This window comes from Scyliorhinus canicula, chromosome 5, assembly GCF_902713615.1.
Source record: "Scyliorhinus canicula chromosome 5, sScyCan1.1, whole genome shotgun sequence".
NCBI classification, from domain to species: domain Eukaryota; kingdom Metazoa; phylum Chordata; class Chondrichthyes; order Carcharhiniformes; family Scyliorhinidae; genus Scyliorhinus; species Scyliorhinus canicula.
In genome coordinates, this window is record NC_052150.1 from 170,814,364 (window position 1) to 170,835,223 (window position 20,860).

Sequence of the window (20,860 nt, forward strand, 5' to 3'; positions counted from 1 at the left end):
ACTTGTGGCTTTGGGATTAAATCCCTTCACCTTGGTGACCTCCGGCGAGCGCGTTTGGTACTGGTCCCCACAAACGGGGTCAGATGGAACAGCACTTGTGGGGGTCTCCAAGCGGATCGTGGGCCACAACTGCCTGCCATTTGGGCAGGGTGGTGCCCTGGCAGTGCTTGTGCCACCTGGGTACCCTGGCAGTGCCAACTGGCTGCCAGCCTGGCAGTGCCAAGGTGCACAGGTGGCACTGGCAGGGGCATTGACAGGTTGCCATTGCCAAGGTGCCAAGCTTGCATTTTTTTGCACATGTGTAATTGGGCCGGGGTTGCCCGCCATGGGTGTTGGGGTGGGGGTGGTGACACTCCCATGTTGCGTTCAGGCTGGAGGGGGTGGGAGATCGGGGATTTTTTTGTGGGCCTCGGGGAGTTGCAGCGAGCAGTGTACCCTGTTCAGGCCCCTTATTCAAAGCAAGGTGCATTGAAAAGCCATGTGTTTCTCAGCACTGCGCGTGCCGGGAAACACGCGGCTAAACGTGCTCGCTCGGGAACTTTATTCCCATTTGGGAAGATTGTGCCCATAGAGTATAAAAGCAAGGAAGTGATGCTACACCTCTACAAATCATTGGTCAGACAACATTTGGAGTACTGTGTTCAGTTCTGGGCACTATATTTAAGGAAGGATGTTAAAGCCCTGGAGAGAGTACATGGGAGATTTACTCGAATGATACCAGGAATGAGGAATTTTTGACACCAGGAAAGATTGGAGAAATTGGCCTTGTTCTCCTTGGAGCAGAGAAGATAAAGAGGTGATCTTATTGAGGTGTAAGATGGTCAGCAAGAGATCTAGGAGTGGGATGAGGAGAAACTTCTTTACTCAGAGAGTTGTTGGGGTTTGGAATGTGCTGCCTGGGAGAGTGGTGCAGGTGGATTCCATAGGAGGTTTCAAAACAGAGCTGATATTTATTTGAAAGTGATGTAATTAGAGAGCTATGGAGATAGGGCTGGGAAATGGGACTAATTACGTTGCTCTTTTGGGAGCCGGTGCAGACACGATGGACCGCATGGCTTCCTTCTGTGCTATAAATAACTAACAAACAAACAGATTATTATTTGATAATTTTGAGATATGCATTGCTTTGGTTTTGTCAATGTTCACTTTCATTCTGAGATCATGCGTGTTGTTACATGTCTATCCACTAGTTCAGAAATCCATTTTCTGTGCTTGTGACAAGAGTTTATACATCTGCAAATCTAAATGATGTAGTCATTTGTTCCCCAATCTTAATGCTGAATGCTACGGGCGAAATTCTCCGCCCCCCACGACGGGTGGGAGAATAGCGGGAGGGCCTTCCCGACATTTTTGCCGCCCTCCCGCTATTCTCCCACCCCCCCGCCGAAGTCCCGACCCGAATCGCTGCCGCCGTTTTTTTACGGCCGGCAGCGATTCTCAGCTGTTAGATGGGCCGAAGTCCCAGCCCTTTCCGCCGTTTTTACGAACGGCAAACACACCTGGTCTTGCCGTTCGTAAAAACGGCGTCACAAACTCGCTATTAATAACCATGGCACCGATTGTGCCAAGGGTGCCATGGGCCCGCGATCAGTGGGCACCGATCGCGAGCAGCGGGCCCGATGCCCGCGCACTACTTGTCCTTCCGCCGCCCCGCAGTATCCATTCGCGGGGCGGCTGAGGGGCAACCCGGCCCGCACATGCGCGGGTTTCGCGCAAAAACGCGATGATGTCACCCGCGCATGCGCGGGTTGGAGTCTTCCAAACTGCGCATGCGCGGCTGACGTCATATGACGCGTCAGCCGGCGCTAACTCCGGCAAGCGGGCTTAACGATTTTCGTTAAGCCCGTCTTGCCGGAGCCTACGGCGTCGGGCTGCTAGCCCCGACCGGGGACCAGAATCGGACCAGAAGCGGGATTTCTCCCGTTTTGGGAGAATCTCGCCCTACGTCTTCAAAGGCTTTAATCACTGCTTCTGCATATTCATTGAAATGGAAAGATTAGAATAGTTGGGATTAGCTAGCTGAGGAAGAGTTGGGAATAGTTTGGGATGAGAATAGTTAGGTATTTGTTTTGACCGGTGCAGACGTTATGGGCCAAAGGGCCTTTTCTGTGCTGTGGGCCTCGATGACTCTATGACAGGTGATAAACAAAACCATTGGAGCATAAAATATTTTGGGTGAGATTATCCTGTTCATGCTAGTGGGATCTTCCAGTCCCGCTGATGGTGCCCCCCCACCGAGGGTTTCCTGGCAGCGAAGGGTTGATTCAATGGGAATTCCCATTGACTTTTTTTAAAAATAATTTTTATTGGAATTTTTTGAAAAATATATATCAACAAAACAATAATAACAATAGCAATAATAGTAATAAACACCCCCCGTCACCCGTAACAACGCATATAACAAACCCCCCCACCCCCCCAACCCCAATAAACAACAAAATAAATTAGCAATAAGCAAATTAACTTAAGCACTATCCCCCTAAACCCTCCCCCCTTTCCTCCCCTTCCCCCCCTCCCCCCCCCCCGGGTTGCTGCTGCTGCTGACCTAGTACCTTATCGTTGAGCCAGAAAGTCGAGGAATGGCTGCCACCTCCGAAAGAACCCTTGTACCAACCCCCTCAGGGCGAATTTGATCCTCTCCAGCTGAATGAATCCCACCATGTCATTAATCCAGGTCTCCACGCTCGGAGGTCTCGCATCTTTCCACTGCAGCAAGATCCTCCGCCGGGCTACTAGGGACGCAAAGGCCAAGCCATCGGCCTCTTTTGCCTCCTGCGCTCCCGGCTCCACCCGAACTCCAAATATTGCGAGTCCCCAGCCTGGCTTGACCCTGGATCCCACCACCCTCAACACTGTCCTCGCCACCCCCTTCCAGAACTCCTCCAGTGCCGGGCATGCCCAGAACATATGGGCATGGTTCGCTGGACTCCCCGAACACCTGACGCACCTGTCATCGCCCCCAAAGAACCTACTCATCCTAGTTCCGGACATGTGGGCCCGGTGCAGCACCTTGAACTGGATGAGACTAAGCCTCGCACATGAAGAGGAGGAGTTCACCCTCTCCAGGGCGTCTGCCCATGTCCCCTCCTCAATCTGCCCCCCCAGCTCCACCTCCCACTTAGCCTTCAGCTCCTCTACTGACGCCTCCCCCACCTCCTGCATTACCTGGTAGATGTCAGACACCTTCCCATCCCCGACCCACACCCCCAAAAGCACCCTATCCCTCACCCCCCGCGGGGGCAGCAAAGGGAACCCCTCCATCTGTCGCCTAGCAAACGCCTTGACCTGAAGGTACCTGAACATATTCCCCGGGGGGAGCTCAAACTTCTCCTCCAGTTCACCAAGGCTCGCGAACCTCCCATCGATAAACAGGTCTCCCAACTTCCTAATGCCCACCCTGTGCCACCCCAGGAACCCGCCATCCATGTTCACTGGGACAAACCGGTGGTTCCCCCGCAGCGGGGCCTCCACCGAGCCCCCCACTTCCCCCCTGTGTCGCCTCCACTGCCCCCATATTTTGAGGGTAGCCGCCACCACCGGGCTCGTAGTGTACCTCGTTGGAGGGAGCGGCAGCGGCGCCGTTACCAGTGCCTTCAGGCTCGTGTCTCCACAGGACGCCATCTCCATCAGTTTCCATGCTGCCCCCTCCCCATCCATTACCCACTTATGTACCATCGAGACGTTAGCTTCCCAATAGTACCCAGAGAGTTTGGGCAGCGCCAGCCCCCCTCTATCCTTGTCCCGCTCCAAAAAGACCCTCCTTACCCTCGGAGTCCCGTGCGCCCAAACAAATCCCAGAATGCTGCTGTTCACCCTCCTAAAAAAGGCCCTCGGAACGAAAATGGGGAGGCACTGAAACAAAAACAAAAACCTCGGGAGCACCGTCATTTTAACGGACTGTACTCTACCCGCCAACGACAACGGCAGCATGTCCCACCTTTTAAATTCCTCCTCCATCTGCTCCACCAACCTAGTAAAATTGAGCTTGTGCAGAGTCCCCCAGCTCCTAACCACCTGAACCCCCAGGTACCTAAAACTCCTCTTTAGCGGAAGCCTACCAATCCCCTCCTCCTGATCTCCCGGGTGTACGACAGACAGCTCACTCTTGCCCAGGTTCAATTTATATCCCGAGAAACTCCCAAACTCAGCAAGAATCTCCATCACCTCCGGCGTTCCCCCACCTGGTCTGCTACATACAGCAGCAAGTCGTCCGCATACAGCGACACTCGGTGCTCCTCCCCACCTCGCACCAAACCCCTCCACCTCCTCGACTCCCTGAGTGCCATGGCAAGAGGCTCAATTGCCAGCGCAAAAAGCAAGGGGGACAGGGGGCACCCCTGCCTCGTCCCACGGTGGAGCCTGAAGTACTCGGACCTCCTCCCATTTGTCGCTACACTCGCCATCGGGGCCTCGTACAGCAACCTCACCCATTTAATAAACCCCACCCCAAACCCGAACCTCTCCAACACCTCCACAAGTACCCCCACTCAACCCTGTTAAAGGCCTTTTCCGCATCCAATGCCACCAAAATCTCCGCCTCTCCTTCTGCTGCCGGCATCATTATCACATTTAGCAGCCTTCGCACATTAGTGTTCATAAGAACATAAGAACTAGGAGCAGGAGTAGGCCATCTGGCCCCTCGAGCCTGCTCCGCCATTCAATTAGATCATGGCTGATCTTTTGTGGACTCAGCTCCACTTTCCGGCCCGAACACCATAACCCTTAATCCCTTTATTCTTCAAAAAACTATCTATCTTTACCTTAAAAACATGTAATGAAGGAGCCTCAACTGCTTCACTGGGCAAGGGATTCCATAGATTCACAACCCTTTGGGTGAAGAAGTTCCTCCTAAACTCAGTCCTAAATCTACTTCCCCTTATTTTGAGGCTATGCCCCCTAGTTCTGCTGTCACCCGCCAGTGGAAACAACCTGCCCGCATCTATCCTATCTATTCCCTTCATAATTTTAAATGTTTCTATAAGATCCCCCCTCACCCTTCTAAATTCCGAGTACAGTCCTAGTCTACTCAACCTCTCCTCATAATCCAACCCCTTCAGCTCTGGGATTAACCTAGTGAATCTCCTCTGCACACCCTCCAGCGCCAGTACGTCCTTTCTCAAGTAAGGAGACCAAAACTGAACACAATACTCCAGGTGTGGCCGCACTAACACCTTATACAATTGCAATATAACCTCCCTAGTCTTAAACTCCATCCCTCTAGCAATGAAGGACAAAATTCCATTTGCCTTCTTAATCACCTGTTGCACTTGTAAACCAACCTTCTGTGACTCATGCACTAGCACACCCAAGTCTCTCTGAACAGCAGCATGCTTTAATATTTATCGTTTAAATAATAATCCCGTTTGCTGTTATTCCTACCAAAATGGATAACCTCACATTTGTCAACATTGTATTCCATCTGCCAGACCCGAGCCCATTCACTTAACCTATCCAAATCCCTCTGCAGACTTCCAGTATCCTCTTAAGCTGCCGCCCCTTCACAAAACCCGTCTGATCTTCATGTACCACCCCAGGCACCCAGTCCTCTATTCTCGTGGCCAAGATCTTTGCCAGCAACTTGGCGTCTACATTCAGCAGTGAAATCGGCCTGTATGATCCGCACTGCAAGGGGTCCTTATCACGCTTCAGGATCAGGGAGATTAGCGCCCGAGACATCGTCGGGGGCAGAACATCCCCCTCCCATGCCTCGTTGAAGGTCCTAACCAACAGGGGGCCCAGCAGGTCCGCATATTTCTTATAAAATTCAACCGGGAACCCACCCGGTCCCGGCGCCTTCCCCGACTGCATGTGGCCAATCCCACTGACCAGCTCCTCCAACTCAATCGGCGCCCCCAGTCCCTCCACTTGCTCCTCCTGCACTCTTGCAAATCGGAGCCTGTCCAAAAAATTCTCCATTCCCCCTCCCACCGCCGGCGGCTCCGACCGGTACAGTTCCCTATAGAAATCCCTAAAGACCTCATTGACCTCTGCCCCCTGCCGCACCACATTCCCATCTCTATCCTTCACTCCACCAATCTCCCTAGCCGCGTCCCGCTTACGAAGCTGGTGCGCCAGCATCCTGCTCGCCTTCTCTCCATACTCCTAGACCGCTCCCTGCGCCTTCCTCCACTGTGTCTACGCCTTTCTGGTGGTCAATAAATCAAATTTGGCCTGCAAGCTACGCCGCTCCCCCAGCAATCCCTCCTCCGGGGCCTCCGCGTACCTCCTATCCACACTCAACAGCTCCTCCACCAGTCTCTCCCTCTCCCTCCTCTCCCCCCTCTCGGATGGAGATCAGCTCCCCACTAATCACTGCCTTCAGAGCCTCTCACACTATCCCCACCTGGACCTCCCCAGTATCATTGACCTCGAGGTGCCTCTCGATACATCCCCGAACCCTCCTACACACCTCCTCAGCCAACAACCCCACGTCCAGACGCCAAAGCGGGCGCTGGTCCCGCACCTCCCCCATCTCCAGATCCACCCAATGCGGAGTATGGTCCGAAATCGCAATAGCCGAATACTCGGCCTCCTCCACCCTCGGGACCAGTCCCCTACTCAAAACAAAGAAATCAATGCGGGAATAAACCCTGTGCACATGGGAGAAAAAAGAGTACTCCCGAGCCCTCGGCCTCCCAAACCTCCAGGGATCTACTCCTCCCATCTGGTCCATAAACCCCCTCAACACCTTGGCTGCCGCCGGCCTCCTGCCTGTCCTTGAACTAGAACGATGCAGTAGGGGATCCAGCACCGTATTGAAGTCCCCCCCCCCCATGATCAAGCCCCCCACCTCCAGGCACAACATACGCCTCATGAAACCAGCATCATCCCAATTTGGGGAGTACACATTAACCAACACCACCCTCTCAGCCTGCAGCTTACCGCTCACCATCACATATCTGCCGCCACTATCAGCCACAACCTCAGACGCCTCAAACGCCGCCCTCTTCCCTACCAGGATCGCCACCCCCGGTTCTTCGAGTCGAGCCCTGAGTGGAAAACCTGCCCCACACACCCCTTCCTCAGACGGACCTGGTCCGCCACCTTCAGGTGGGTCTCCTGGAGCATGGCCACGTCCGCCTTCAGCCCCTTCAGATGCAAAAACACCCAGGCCCGCTTAACCGGCCCATTCAACCCCCTCACGTTCCACGTAATCAGCTGGATCAGGGGGCACCCCGCCCCCTCCCCCGTCGACTAGCCATAGCCCATCGACTGCTCGCCCCTGGCCAGCACCCATTCGGCCCGTTTCCCACGGCGATAGAACCTCACCCCGACCCCCCCCGTCCCGCACCAACTCCTCCCTGGCCAATCCAGCAGCAACCCGGTATCCACCCCCCCCCCCCCCCCCCCCCCCAAGGCTAGGACCCCTCCTAGCCGCGACTCTCCCTCCACTGTACTCCCGTGAGCCAGCTGACTTCTGCTGACCCTGGCAGCTCCCGCTCTAACTCCAACCCCTCCCGATATGAGGTCCCCCCTCCTCCCCTGCATCAGCTCCTTGGCACCGCTTCAGCGCGGGAAACCCGGTCTAGTAACCATGCCCCTCGCCACCAGCTCCATCCCCCTCGTCCCGCAGCGCGGGAAACCAGAGAAAAGCCCGCGCTTTCACACTGCCCCACGCTACCAACGCAGCTCCCAAACCGCAGTCCCAACCCAACCACCAACTCCGTACAAACAAAGACACAGATCAACCACAAACCCCAGTACCCCCCTTAGAACACAAAACCATAACCCACATCGTCCGAAAGCGAGAGAAAAAACAAACAAACAGAATAACCCACTACAGCATAAACAATGATACAGAAATAGAAAAACTCCCACAGCCCCCAATCTCTAGTTCGAGTCCAGCTTTTCAGCCTGCACAAAGGTCCACACTTCCTCCGGGGACTCAAAGTAGTGATGCCGGTCCTTGTAGGTGACCCACAGGCGCACAGGCGGCCAACATGCCGAACTTCACCTGCTTTCCATAGAGCACCGCCTTCGTCCGGTTAAACCCGGCTCTCCGCTTGGCCACCTCCGCACTCCAGTCCTGGTAGATACGCACTACCGAATTCTCCCACTTACTACTCCTCACCTTCTTGGCCCAGCGCAGCACACACTCCCGGTCACTGAACCGATGGAACCGCACCAGCACCGCCCGCGGTGGTTCATTCGCCTTTGGCCGCCTGGCCAGTACTCTGTGGGCCCCCTCCAGCTCCAGGGGCAGATGGAAGGATCCTGCCCCCACCAGCGAGTTCAACATCACGGCCACATAGGCCGGCAGGTCCGAGCCCTCCAGCCCCTCCTCAAGGCCCAGGATCCGCAGGTTCTTCCTCCGTGACCGAAGCTCCATCTCCTCGAACCGATCTTGCCACTTTTTATGAAGCGCCTCGTGTATCTCCACCTTCCCCACAAGGGCCAAAACCTCCTCCTCGCGCTCAGAGGCCTGCTGCTGCAACTCAAGTATCGCTGCACCCTGGGTTGTCTGGGTCTCCAGCAGCTTACTCGTCGTCACCTTCAGGGATTCCAACAACTCTCCTTTCAGCTCCGTAAAATAGCGCAGAAGGGCCGCCTGCCGCTCCTCAGCCTACTGCCTCCACTCCTCAGGGGCTCCACCGCCCGCCATTTTGTCCACCTTCCCCCGCTTTTCCAGGGGAGCTGCTGCCGTTTTTCTCCTCGCCCCACTTCGAGTCCGCACCATAAATCCCGGGGGGTTTTGCTCCAGACCCCTTTATCCACCGGGAATCGTCGAATCAGCGTCGTTTGGGGTCCTTAAAAGAGCCCACAAGTCCTCTTAAAGCGGGAGCTGCCGAACGTGCGGCTTAGCTCCGCATAGCCGCAACCGGAAGTCCATCGAAATCCCATTGACAGTGGTGGAACAGGAAGATCCCACTGCCGACCAATGATGGGCTGCCTCCCACCACAGAGAAACATGCCACAGGGCGACCAGAGGCATGTCTACACAGGCAGACAGGGTCTTAGTTTGAAACATAATACCTTCACAACCTTTTCTCAGTACTACACTGGCATCTCAGCCTGGAATTTTGCTCCGGGATTTGGCATAAGTGAAAGAGGGGAATAGCATTCCCAAACTCTAATTGGCATAATGTAAGATGCCTGCAATGTAAACTCTTTCCTTACTTTCCACATAGAACAAGATAGCACTGCACCTTTTCCCAACATGGCAAGTTTCCCCAAGGTGCAAATGTTATCGAACTCATGTATTCAGTCAAATAGACATCTGTCTCTACAATAACCTTCATGAATAGAAAAGAGTTCCATTTGACAGGGTTATATTTATTAGGAGAGATTTATTAAGGGTGTTGCTCATACAATCAAGGTGATAATCTGCTCAAAGGTTGCGCAAATACTCTACTCACGTCACTACACATCACGTGATGCAGTACCAATAAGAATGTATTCCCAGATACAGAATAGACAGGTACGACTTTCTGCACAGAAATGACCACTACCCGGAAAGCAGTCATGATGCTTCCATTTCTGTCACAATTGTTTGAAGTTGCAAGAAGGCTAAGCATGAGTCACAGCGTCACATGAGCAAGAATATCCCCTTCGACCTTTGCTCAATAACCCATTTGATGAACTCTCACATGTTTTTCTCACAAGACAAAACAAAGTAAAGTGTATATTCATGAAGCAAAAATGTAAACAGAGCAGACCTTTTGCCAACTAAAGACATTTTCTAGTACTTGGAGTGCTTTGCTGTTGCTACGCAATAGCCTGGAGCACATTGACAAAATAATTATTGTTTGTTGCATGCTGCACAATATTACTATTGAAAGGCAAGGCTTTACTTGGTGAAGAACAGGCAGACCCTCGCAAGACAATGATAAGTAACATGAACCCCTGTAACTTAGGGCCACTGGAGCTAAAGGCCAGGAGAGTACAAAGGTTCCGCTTAGTAGCAGAGTGATTGAGGCTCAAGTACCGAAATTTTCATATTCATTATTTATTAGAATTTAACTTCAATTTACATAATTTTAACAGTCAGAGGTCATGGTTTACATTGTCCAATTGAAAGAAATAAAATTGAGGTTCTGCAAAGGAATTTTCAGCAATTAGGTTTATGATTTAGAAGTCGGATTGTGAGGGTAGTAATCCCTGGATAACACAAAGAGCAATGAACTGCTTAAAAAAACCAAAGAAATTCACAATTGTTTGTGCTGACGTTTAGAGCACTTTTGTGTTATTTACAACTGTCTATAGTACAAAATTTGTGGATGATTGTCAACAGTCTTTGTTTTATTGAAATTTCCAGGAAGAAATCCGATTTTCTTTCTTAAAACCATGTACTAGATCACACTGTTTGCACCTTACAACATGGTGTGCATGGCTAATATCCTCCCGAGCAACAACAGACACACAGACATCAGGATCTCTTTGGGGATCCTGGTGAAGTACTTGATGTAGTAGGACAGGTGGTATGCCTCAGAGGTGATGCTAGTTACTGCGAAGGTGCTAATATGTTAACGAGAAACTGGAGCAGCATTACTAACCTGTTGTCAAGGGAACTAAATCTCAAAGAGGAGATTGAGGTGGAAAGTCTTTACTCAGAGCGTGGTTAGACTGTGGGCCTTGGAACCACATTGAGTAGTTGAGGCAAATAACACCAATGTATTTAAGGAGAAGCTAGATAACCACATGAGGGAGAAATATACGCTGATAGAGCTGGATGAATTAGGGTGAAAGGAGTCTTGTGTGGGACATAAACATCTGTATAGACTGGATGGCCTGCTTCTGTGCTGTATAGACAATATACCACAGTCATAAAGTTTCAAATGTTACTCCAGAGACAGAGAAAGTAGCAAATCTGCTGTGGAACCCAGATTAATTGGAAGGCAATTGCCAACCAATGGCCATTGAAGACATTGAAGTCTCCGAACAGGCATGATCGAATGATTGTATTGAATGGCAGAGCAGGCTCGGCAGGCTCGATGGCCTACTTCTGTACCTATGTTCCAATATTATGAACAAAACACAAACCAGAGCAACTGGGAAGAAGGAAAAAACATTCAGACAAAAATATTTAGCTACAAAAATTATTTTGTTTCACATTGTGCAAATTAAATTCCTCCAACATGTTACAAAGAAAACATAGTGGCTTACTTTCCTTCAACATTCCAAACACGCCTGCTCTGTGTTCCGCAAGACAGGGAAAACTCATTAATCTGTGCAATTTTCATTAATGTGGGAATTCATATGTCAAATCCTGCCTTTCCTGCTGAAGTGGATAATTATTCTTTTCAGTGAGTTCCCTAGCTCACAATGGTGGGCAAAGATTAATGTTTTTATGAGGGTGATGTGAGTGATGTCTTTTTACTGTTGATATGAGCATGATGGAGACGTATTCTGTAATATTTGCATGCAAGCAAACAGAACAACATCAATTTGTGCTGCTCATGATGTGTCAATTGTTACTTGCCAGCTCTACTGATGCTGAGAAATTCAATAAGTACATAATGCTATTTGTTTCTTTTGAAGGGATTGGAGGAATGTTTCTGTACATTAATTCCGCAGCTCAGTCTGAAGGTGACATTGCAAGAATAACCACCACCCATCCATTTCCAGCAAGTGTTGGAGTCTGTCGCCTGCGATTCTGGTACTATATTCATGGTTCAAAAGAAATGGGAATTCTAAAAGTAAGGAAAACATTTGAAGAAGTAAGGTTGTCCATTCATTATTTTTAATATCCTGACTAATATCTGGTATGGCTCAGTGAATTAGTACATTGTTCATAGAATCAGAGAATTTTACAGTGCAGAAGGAGGCCATTCGGCCCATCGAGTCTGCACCGGCCCCTAGAAAGAACACCGTCCTTAACCTATCCCTCCACCCCCATCCCCATAACCCAGTAACCCCACATGGCCTTTTGTATACTAAGGGGCAATTTATCGTGGCCAATCCACCTAACCTGCACATCTTTGGACTGTGGGAAGAAACCGGAGCACCCGGAGAAAATCCACGCAGTCATGGGGAGAAAGTGCAAACTCCACACATACAGTCACTCAAGGCCGGAATTGAACCCGGGTCCTTGGAGCTGTGATGCAGCAGTGCTAACCACTGTGCCATCGTGCATTGGTCTTTCAACATGGTGACCCTATTACCAGGTATCCTAGATGAGCAAACAGGTTTTCACTCTCTGTTAATTCTCACCCTCCTGCCTCTATTATTTATAGCCACCTTTAGCTGGGACAGTGCCAACCACTCTCAATGTCTGAGAATGTGCAGAACAAAGCTCCCACTATTTTGACGCCGTTTGGTTTTCCAGAGACAGGTTCTGATGAAAGATCACAACCTGAAACATTAACTCTGTCTCTCTCTCCCCGGATGCGGCCCCACCCGCTGAGCATTTCCAGCACTTTCAGCTTTTATTTCAGATTTTCAGCATCTTCTTTTATACAGTATTGCCCTCTTTGTCTTATTTGCATAAAGCACTGTAACGCAGGACGGGATTCTCCGGCCGTGTTCGCCTGAATACCGGAGAATCCCGCCCGAGGTCAATGGATTTTTCCATTGTCGGTATCTTGCCATAGCGTTCCTGTGGCAGGTGGGGCAGGAGAATCCAGCCTACAGTTTCATGATAATTACCTATGATTGTTTGCTTTTGGGAAATACTGTTCCAAGGAATGGAACTTGGCAAGCAAAATTATTTACAAATGTTGGAGATGATTTTGCACTCTGCATCCGTGAGAAAATAGCAGGCCCAAAATCTCAGTTCAATTGCATTTCCCCCGAGTGAGAGGGGTACTTCTGTTTCTCGTGCCCTGTTGCCTGAGATGACTTTGTTAGGTATCCCCTGCGGGACCTGGAACTTGATGGTCCGAGTGTACTTTTGGGCAGCATGGGTCGTAGTGCTACCCTTCTCTATGTTTGGAGGTGGGTCGCTCACAGGGAGGGGGGGTAATCAGATGGGCTGTACACCTCCCCTGGGTCCCATGGGCCGAGGACCTTGGTCTGTGCTCTTGCTGATTATCTTCCCTTCTCCATGGGATAGAGGGACAGCTGAAGGGAATCCACAAAATCCGTAGATGAGTTCCAGAAACCCCACTGTGCTCTGGTGCAGACATTCATGGATTCCCACAAATGAACTCATGACTTCAGCTATGGAACTCATGTCCTCACCATGGAGGTCATGAGCTGAGCCATGGAGCGGACATCCCCCTGCCATGGAACTCATGTCCTTCACCAACGTCTCCTCTGCGGATGCCACCCTCGCAGTGTTGGCTTTGTTGCGTTGCATTGACAGCACCATCTACTCCAGCTGACTTTGCAGTCTGAGAATGGATGCTGTCAACCCTCCTGATTCTCGGAACTCTGCCTTTGTAGTTCTATCAATCCTGGAATAATTGGACCCAGGGACTTGTGATTAGCTGGGAGTTTAGCAAAGTCCTGGGCTCCGGCAGCCCTCTTAATGCCAGATCCCTGGGACGTCCCTGCTTCCACCTACTGTGGATCATCAGCTTTGAGGTGCTCACCAGTGAAAGACCCAGAAGCCTTAATCCCACCAAGCTGTGAGTATCTGCGCTGGTAGAGCATCCGGAGAAAACCCACACAGACATGGGGAGGACGTGTAGATTCCGCACAGGCAGTGACCCAGCAGGGAATCGAACCTGGGACCCTGGCACGTGAAGCCACAGCGCTAGCCACTTGTGCTACCGTGCTGCCACTGATCGCCAACCAGCAAAACACCCATTTATCCCCACTCTTTGCTTCCTGTGAGTTAACCAATCCTCTATCCATGCTAATACATTACCTGTAATGCCATGCACCTTTATCTAATGCAGCAACCTTTTACGCGGCACCTTGTCGGATACCTTCTGGAAAACCAGATGCACCACATTCCACCGGTTCCCCGTTGTGCACTGTGCTCGTAATGGCCTCAAAAGACTTGAGTAAATTGATTGAGCATGACCTCTCTTTCATGAATACATGTCTGCATCACCTACCATTCTGCTAAACTCCAATAGCTACAGGCCCAACCTGCTCAATGATTCCACACAAGATAACCCTTCATTCCAGAATTCAGTCATGTGAACCTTCACTGAGCTACATCTAATGCAATTATATCCTTTCCTAAATAAGAAGACTAAAACTGAATGGAATACTCCAGTTGTGGTCCCACTATGACCCTGTACAGCTGTAGCTTTTACTGTAAGTCATTATGAGTCTTGTACTTAACACAAACACACTCAACAACCATCACCCAGGGATACTTATTGGCGAATGGTTCCACTGATGTAGCTTGCAGTGTCACAATAATAAAAAAAGGTTAATGCTGGTAATTAAGGCAAATTTGTAGGCATTCATTATTCCAAAGGAACTCTGATCAAGATCTTTGAAAACAGCACATGAATTGTGAATCAGAGGCAGTTGAAATAAGCATAACGGATGCAGAAAATTGATAGAATGTCGTCCTCAGGAAATGGATTCATTGAGCTCTTTTGTCAAACTAGACAAAGCAGATAAAATAACTACAGGCAAAAAATGAACTCATGGGACTCAAATACAGGAAGTGCACAGTTGCAACGTATGTTCTGGAATGCACCTGCTGGGAATTGCCTTCCTGGTAGCTAATGTGGTGCTCTAGTTTTATCTCAGATGACTGCTCTAGTGGAAAGGATATAAACCTGGCCGCAGAGAGCGGGTCCGGGGGTTATCATTACTTCCATCACAGAATATTAAAATTTGTGACAGATCATCCTCCCTCCAAAATTAGACAATTAAATACAATGCTTGGGAGACCCAGGATGGACACCACTCTGCCTCAATGTGGCCCCGAATATCTCTCATCCAGGAGGACTTTGTTGTTTACCCCAGCTTGTGGACCAGGGAAAAAGCAAAGCCAAAACAAGGAATTCCATTCTATTTGCTAAACTACCATCTGATTCGAGGTTTCAACCAGATGGAGATGCTGCGGCTAAAAAAGCACAACAAACAAACAGTTTACTTCAAGAAGTCACTTCAGATTTTCAGAACAATTAACTGCAATAGTTAAGAAAACCTCTTAGTGATATTCTCATGCTTATGGGGTTGTAACTCCAGTAGTTACAGCTTGAGAGGTTCAAAGCTGTTGAGCAGGTTCTGTCCTGCTCTTCGCCGACAAACTCAAGGGCTCAATCCTCAAATGGGGTAAGGGTCTTGAGCTCAAGCATCACTCCAGCTGGCTGTGCCCACTCATGTCAGTTGTGCTCAAGTTTGTTCTTCAGTGAGACAAATGGGGAGAGTCTAGGTGGTAGCCGTGCCTGGCCAGATGGTAATGAAGTCTGCATGAGTGGGAAGCGAGTGGGAGTGGGGATGTGAAGAGCTGAGGTGATACAGGGTGGGATCATGGGGAGTTTGGGGGGGGGGGTGGCAAGTGAGGGTGGCATGCCAAGTGCTGGGACTCCGCACGGTGGCTGAGAGAGATATCCCCATGGAGGTGTGAAAGGTGTGTTAAGGGGTGCTGAGGGAGATATGAGGAGGCAGTCTTACCCTGCTTGCATGAAGAAAGTCATTCAATGACTTCCAGCACTGCAGCCATGTCCTCTTATGGAGTGAGCTGGCGGTCGCAGTCATGGCCACAGTCTCCACGCGGCGCTGGGGTGGGGGAGGGGGGGTGGCGGTTAGTGAACTTGCTGGCAGGAAGTATGCCTGATTGAGGGCAGAGGGTCTCCCGCCTCTGCTGGACCCCCATCCAGAATCTTGATGTGTGCTCCCTCGATGAAGCATGATGCAGTCTTTCTGGCAGCCTTCTCCCCTCGATTGGATTTGGAGCAAGCGCTGGGGCGGCGTTTAAATGATGAGCCCCAGATATTGCAGCGATTAAATTGCGTCAAGGTGAGCGAATCTGAGGCAGGCTGCCACGGATGTGGCATGAAACCATGGGCAAAAAATTGGCTGTCAAGAGGCTGAATGTACGGCGACTTTTTTGTTGACGGCGCCGGCGGATTCTCTCCAGTGTTCTCGCTGAGACAAGGGCGGGATTCAACTTTCACGGGACTAAGTCTCCACGCCAGCGGGAAAACTGGCATAAGCCACTCCGTCGTCAACAGCCCCCAAAAGTGCGGAATTCTCCGCACTTTCGGGAGCTAGGTAGACGGCGGAGGGGTTGGCACCACGCCAGCCAGCACCGAAGGGAATGCACAAGCCCGCGCATGCGCCAATGGGCCAGCGTGATACCGCGCATGCGCGGAACTGCCGACATGGTTCCGCGCATGCGCAGACCGGCAAGCATATTCTGGCACATACGCAGGGGCTGTCTTCTCCGCGCCGGCCGTGGCGGAGCCCTATAGGGGCCGGTGCAGAAGGAAGGAGTGCCCTCACAGCACAGGCCCACCCGCAGATCAGTGGGCCCCAATCGCAGGCCAGGCCACCATGGGGGCCCCACCCTGGGGTCGGAATACCCGTGCCCCCCCGAGGACTGCCCCCGCCGACTTACCTGCCAGGTCCTGCCATGTGGGACCATGTCTAATCCACGCCAGCGGGACTGGCCAAAAACGGACAGCAGCTTGACCCATTGGGGCCCGGAGAATGCCGGGGGGGGGGGGGGGGCGCTGCCAATGGCCCCTAACTGATGTGGCGTGACCCACGCCCCGCCCAAAAACCAGCGCCGGAGAATACACCAGCCGGCGTCAGGGCGGCAGAGAGGGATTCGCACCGCCCGCCGGGTCAGAGAATTCCACTGTAAATTACGGAAAATTTCACCCAATAATTGTCCCTTTCGTGCATTTGCACTGATGGTGCCCTAGGTCCAGCCTTAACTCTTTCACCAATTATGCAGTGCATGTAGACCTCACATCTCACCTCTAAGGTGCACATTGTGCCAGTCCCCATGTTAGATTGAATGATGGTCCACCTTCAGGAAGGCTAACCTACTCCTCCTGAATTATCACATGTGCATCAACATTTTCAGCACTTGAAAGGAATGAGAGGGTGAGCTTTTAATGAGGAGAGAGAGATAAATGGCTGCTTTTAGCAGCTAATTTATGATGCAGAGTTTGTAGAGTGAGTTAGAGGTGAGGAATCTTGCACATCGTCTCCTCCAGCCACTCATTACGGCCATGACTACCCCCCTGACTGTTAATCAGCACACCCTCCTTGAGTGAGAAGAAGTGGAGCAGGTAGCCCCTGACTTCTGCCACATGTGTGTGACCTTTTAAAAGAAAGATGGGGATGTCTTAGTGGGAGCTGTTTTAACAATGTGCCTGTCAATATGCAGATACTGTGGAAAAGGGATGTGGGGAAGTGAGAGCGGCAATCGTGGTTGGAGTAGGAGGGGCAGTGTAGTGGGGGAGAAGGCTGTGGAATGAATGCAGCACAGTCAGTGTAATTGAATGAGGACAATTGGAGAGGGGAGTGTTGTAAGTAATGAGTCAAGAGATGCTGTGGATGTGGGTTGGGAGTAACTCAGCTGAGAGGTGGGATTTTTATTTTGATTATTCTGACGAGGTTATTGAACTTCTTTCCGCACTGCAGCCTTCATATGGCCTAAACAGAAAATGCTGGATATCCTCAGCAATCAGGCAACACATTGAACAGAGTTAACATTTCAGCTCAATTCCCTTTCATCAGAACAAGTCAAGAGGAGGAAAGTCAAAGGGTATTATGAATACATGGCAGGGGTAAGATTTTTAAAAGGTGTTGTAAGATGTTGGGCATAGTTAAGGTATCTATAGTCTTAGGTAGTTCAACAGTAAGTATTTATTTACCATTAGAAACTATATACATAGGTACAGTAAAGGTCTGAGCTAGGAACCGTCTACATGCTTACTTCTATACCGGGTGGCACGGTAGCACAGTGGTTAGCATAGTTGCTTAACAGCTCCAGGTCCCAGGTTCAATTCCCGGCTTGGGTCACTGTCTGTGTAGAATCTGTACGTTCTCCCCGTGTCTGTGCGGATTTCCTCCCACAATCCAAAGATGTGCAGGTTAGGTGGATTGGCCATGCTAAATTGCCCTTAGTGTCCAAAATGCTTGGGTGGGGTTATGGGGATAGGGTGGAGGTGTGGACTTGGGTGGGGTGTTCTTTCCAAGGGCCGGTGCAGACTTGATGGGCTGAATGGCCTCCTTCTGCACTGTAAATTCTAGGATTCTATGATATACACAACTCTGTCCAACACCACACTGATGCCAAAGTGTGGATCATGCCTTTTGTTACATCACCGTTTGGGCTGTGCTGTACTCAGTATTATGCTAACCCTTTATGCGCCAGACTATGCCTCCTCCAAATCATTATCCAACATATTTACAAGTTAGTCCCAGTTACCCCGTGTATGATATTCTTAGTACTATACCATCTCCCCCCTCCTCCTCCCCACACCCCCACCCCCCTCAAGTCTCTTGAGTTCATAGGTTCAGGTGGCCTGGAGGCCTGATAATCCTTCAATATCTTGTCTTCACTACTAGAAGTGGAGTTTTAGGGTCTGTCGCGGAGTTAAACATTGGTCAATCAGGAGTTGTCCTGGCACCTGGGTATCTTTTCATCCTCTTTTGTTGGTCTTTAGCATTGAATTGCTCTTGGTGCATTCCCCAGTGTTGAATGGTGGATGGTTTATCCCACTCTTTAAAGAGCAGATGGACACTGGGCTCATCTCTACTTCTCTTTTTCTCTTCTTCCTTTGTGTGGCTCACTGTGAGGCATGCAGGGATGGAATATGACTCTTCCTGTTGTGACGATGTGACCTAGCTGAAAGTTCATCTTTGTATTTGTCCATGTGGTGTGCTGTTGTCAATAGATGGCTGCTGCTCAGTTCTACCATTTCTTGGAGCACTGTCATGCTGGTTGTGGGTTATTCTGTGATCTGGGGGATTACCCCTCCAACTTGCATCGGAGCCAGAGGCTGAGGCTCTTCTCATTGCTGGTTCCTCTCCATCTTCGGGTATTGCTTCCCATGACCTGAGATGTCCCTGCTTCTGTGCTGCTTCACAAGCTGGACAATAGGATTTACTTTGTCCCAGAGTTTGCTGTATCTCCCTAATATGGATCTGTGTGAAAACAGATTTCAGATTGTCTGACAATCTGGATGCCCTTCCCAAGGGTAGATCTCCCTTCTCTTCAAGCATGTCTGAGAATGAAAATGAAAATGAAATTTGCTTATTGTCACGAGTAGGCTTCAATGAAGTTACTGTGAAAAGGCCCTAGTCGCCACATTCCGCCGCCTGTTCGGGGAGGCTGGTACGGGAATCGAACCGTGCTGCTGGCCTGCCTTGGTCTGCTTTAAAAGCCAGCGATTTAGCCCAGTGTGCTAAACTAGCATTATCTGCCAATTGTACAACCATTTTATCCCTGATTCGCTCAGATTGTAGGTCACCATATCACAGCCTTCAGCCATTCTATACAGTGGATGATCTCAGTGTTTTAAATTGTCTTCCTGACTTTAGTACAATCTTCACGGGTCTTGGTCTTGCTGGGTTTTTAAAGCTGCCTACACAGTCATAATTCATGTTCAATTAATTATTTTTTTCTTTGTTTGATGCAAGCTCGGCCCTCATGTGTTCAGGTGCCCATTCAGGAATCAGATTTCTTGGACTGCAATTTAAATGGCAATTTCTGAGCACGGCAGTACTTAAACTTGTGTTGCCTAGGAATTTAAAATGTTTAGCTCACCCCTGCTGGGCCTGCTGGCTCTGCACATTCTGGGTATTGAAGCTGGAGTCACAGCATTCAGTGGAGTTCTTCCGCTGCAGTGAGAAATTTAATTTATGCCTTCAGCTTCCAAACTTGTCTTTGGAGCTTTTCTCTGGTGATTTTCTTCTGCGCCTTCAATTCTTGAGGGCAGAATACCCCTTTGAATTGTCCTTCAGTTTTCCAGGATTTTAACTTTCTTCTGAAGCCTTTATTCACTGCCACCATGTTGTAAAGTGCTGGGCAAAATTCAGTAGGCCTTCATAAGATATTCATAGTCTTAGGTAATTCAACAGTAAGTATTTATTAAATATGAAATGATGTATATAAGTACAATAATGCTTCAAGCTAGGGGTTGTCTCCGTGCTTGCATCTATACACGGCTCTGTCCAACACAACACTAACCCCTAGTTGTGGGTCATGTGTTCTCTTACATCACTGTGTTGACAGCAATATTCTTAGTCCCACCTTAATCCTTTTTGTGTTAGAGCATTATACTACAGAAGGAATATGGTCAGAGGGACATTAAGAGGAAGAAAGATCAGGAAGGGTGTTGCTACCAAAGAGTTGTTGAAGCTTGCAATCCTTCGTATCTGAAAGGAAGAAAATAAGTTTTCTGTTAAAAAGTCATATGAGACAAAGGATGTGATAAAACTGTCTTGAGGAAGTGTAAGTCAGCGCTGCTGAAGAAAGAGGTCGAAAGTGTGTACGAGGCGGTGAATTGAGTTGAGTATGGATCACAGGATGCAGGAAGAACAGCGGTTTGAAAAATTCTAAATGTTGAGGACATATCTGTAATTGTGAATGAATCCAAAACACGATTGGTGGTATTTAATGGAAGCAATGGTGAGGGGTGAAGGCCAAATGAGAGCCACCCCGATTCCTCTTTTTGGGAAGACGCACCAAAATAAATGCCAATCAGGCACAACTGTCCAGCAGAGAGACCAAGGACCCTAGGGGTAGAAGTCCCATCCCCTGAGAGCTACCAGCCAATCATCTCATGAATGCCACTGCTGGTATTACACTCACCTGAGGCCCAGGGTCACTGAAGGATCCAGGAACAGGTGAGCGATGTTGGAGTGGGTTCACAGGATGATTGATGTCATGACAAGTGCAGGGGGAGAAATCATGGACCCTGATGTTTCTCCTGTTTCCAGGCCCACAGATCACAATATGTAACAATTTTAAATTGTTGAATTTAAATATGTTTGACAATTCTGTTTTCTTCTGGGATTTCAATTTCTTTGCACACAATGTCAG

At 49.9% G+C, this 20,860-nt stretch overlaps 1 protein-coding gene across 1 annotated transcript in view; it reads left to right on the forward strand.

The window, feature by feature from the left end:
* Positions 1-20,860, forward strand: part of malrd1 (MAM and LDL receptor class A domain containing 1) — a 499,008-nt gene that overhangs the window by 359,422 nt on the left and 118,726 nt on the right. The window contains exon 31 of the mRNA XM_038796452.1: positions 11,479-11,657. Coding sequence (XP_038652380.1) covers positions 11,479-11,657 — 179 coding nt within the window. The remainder of the gene's footprint in view (positions 1-11,478; positions 11,658-20,860) is intronic.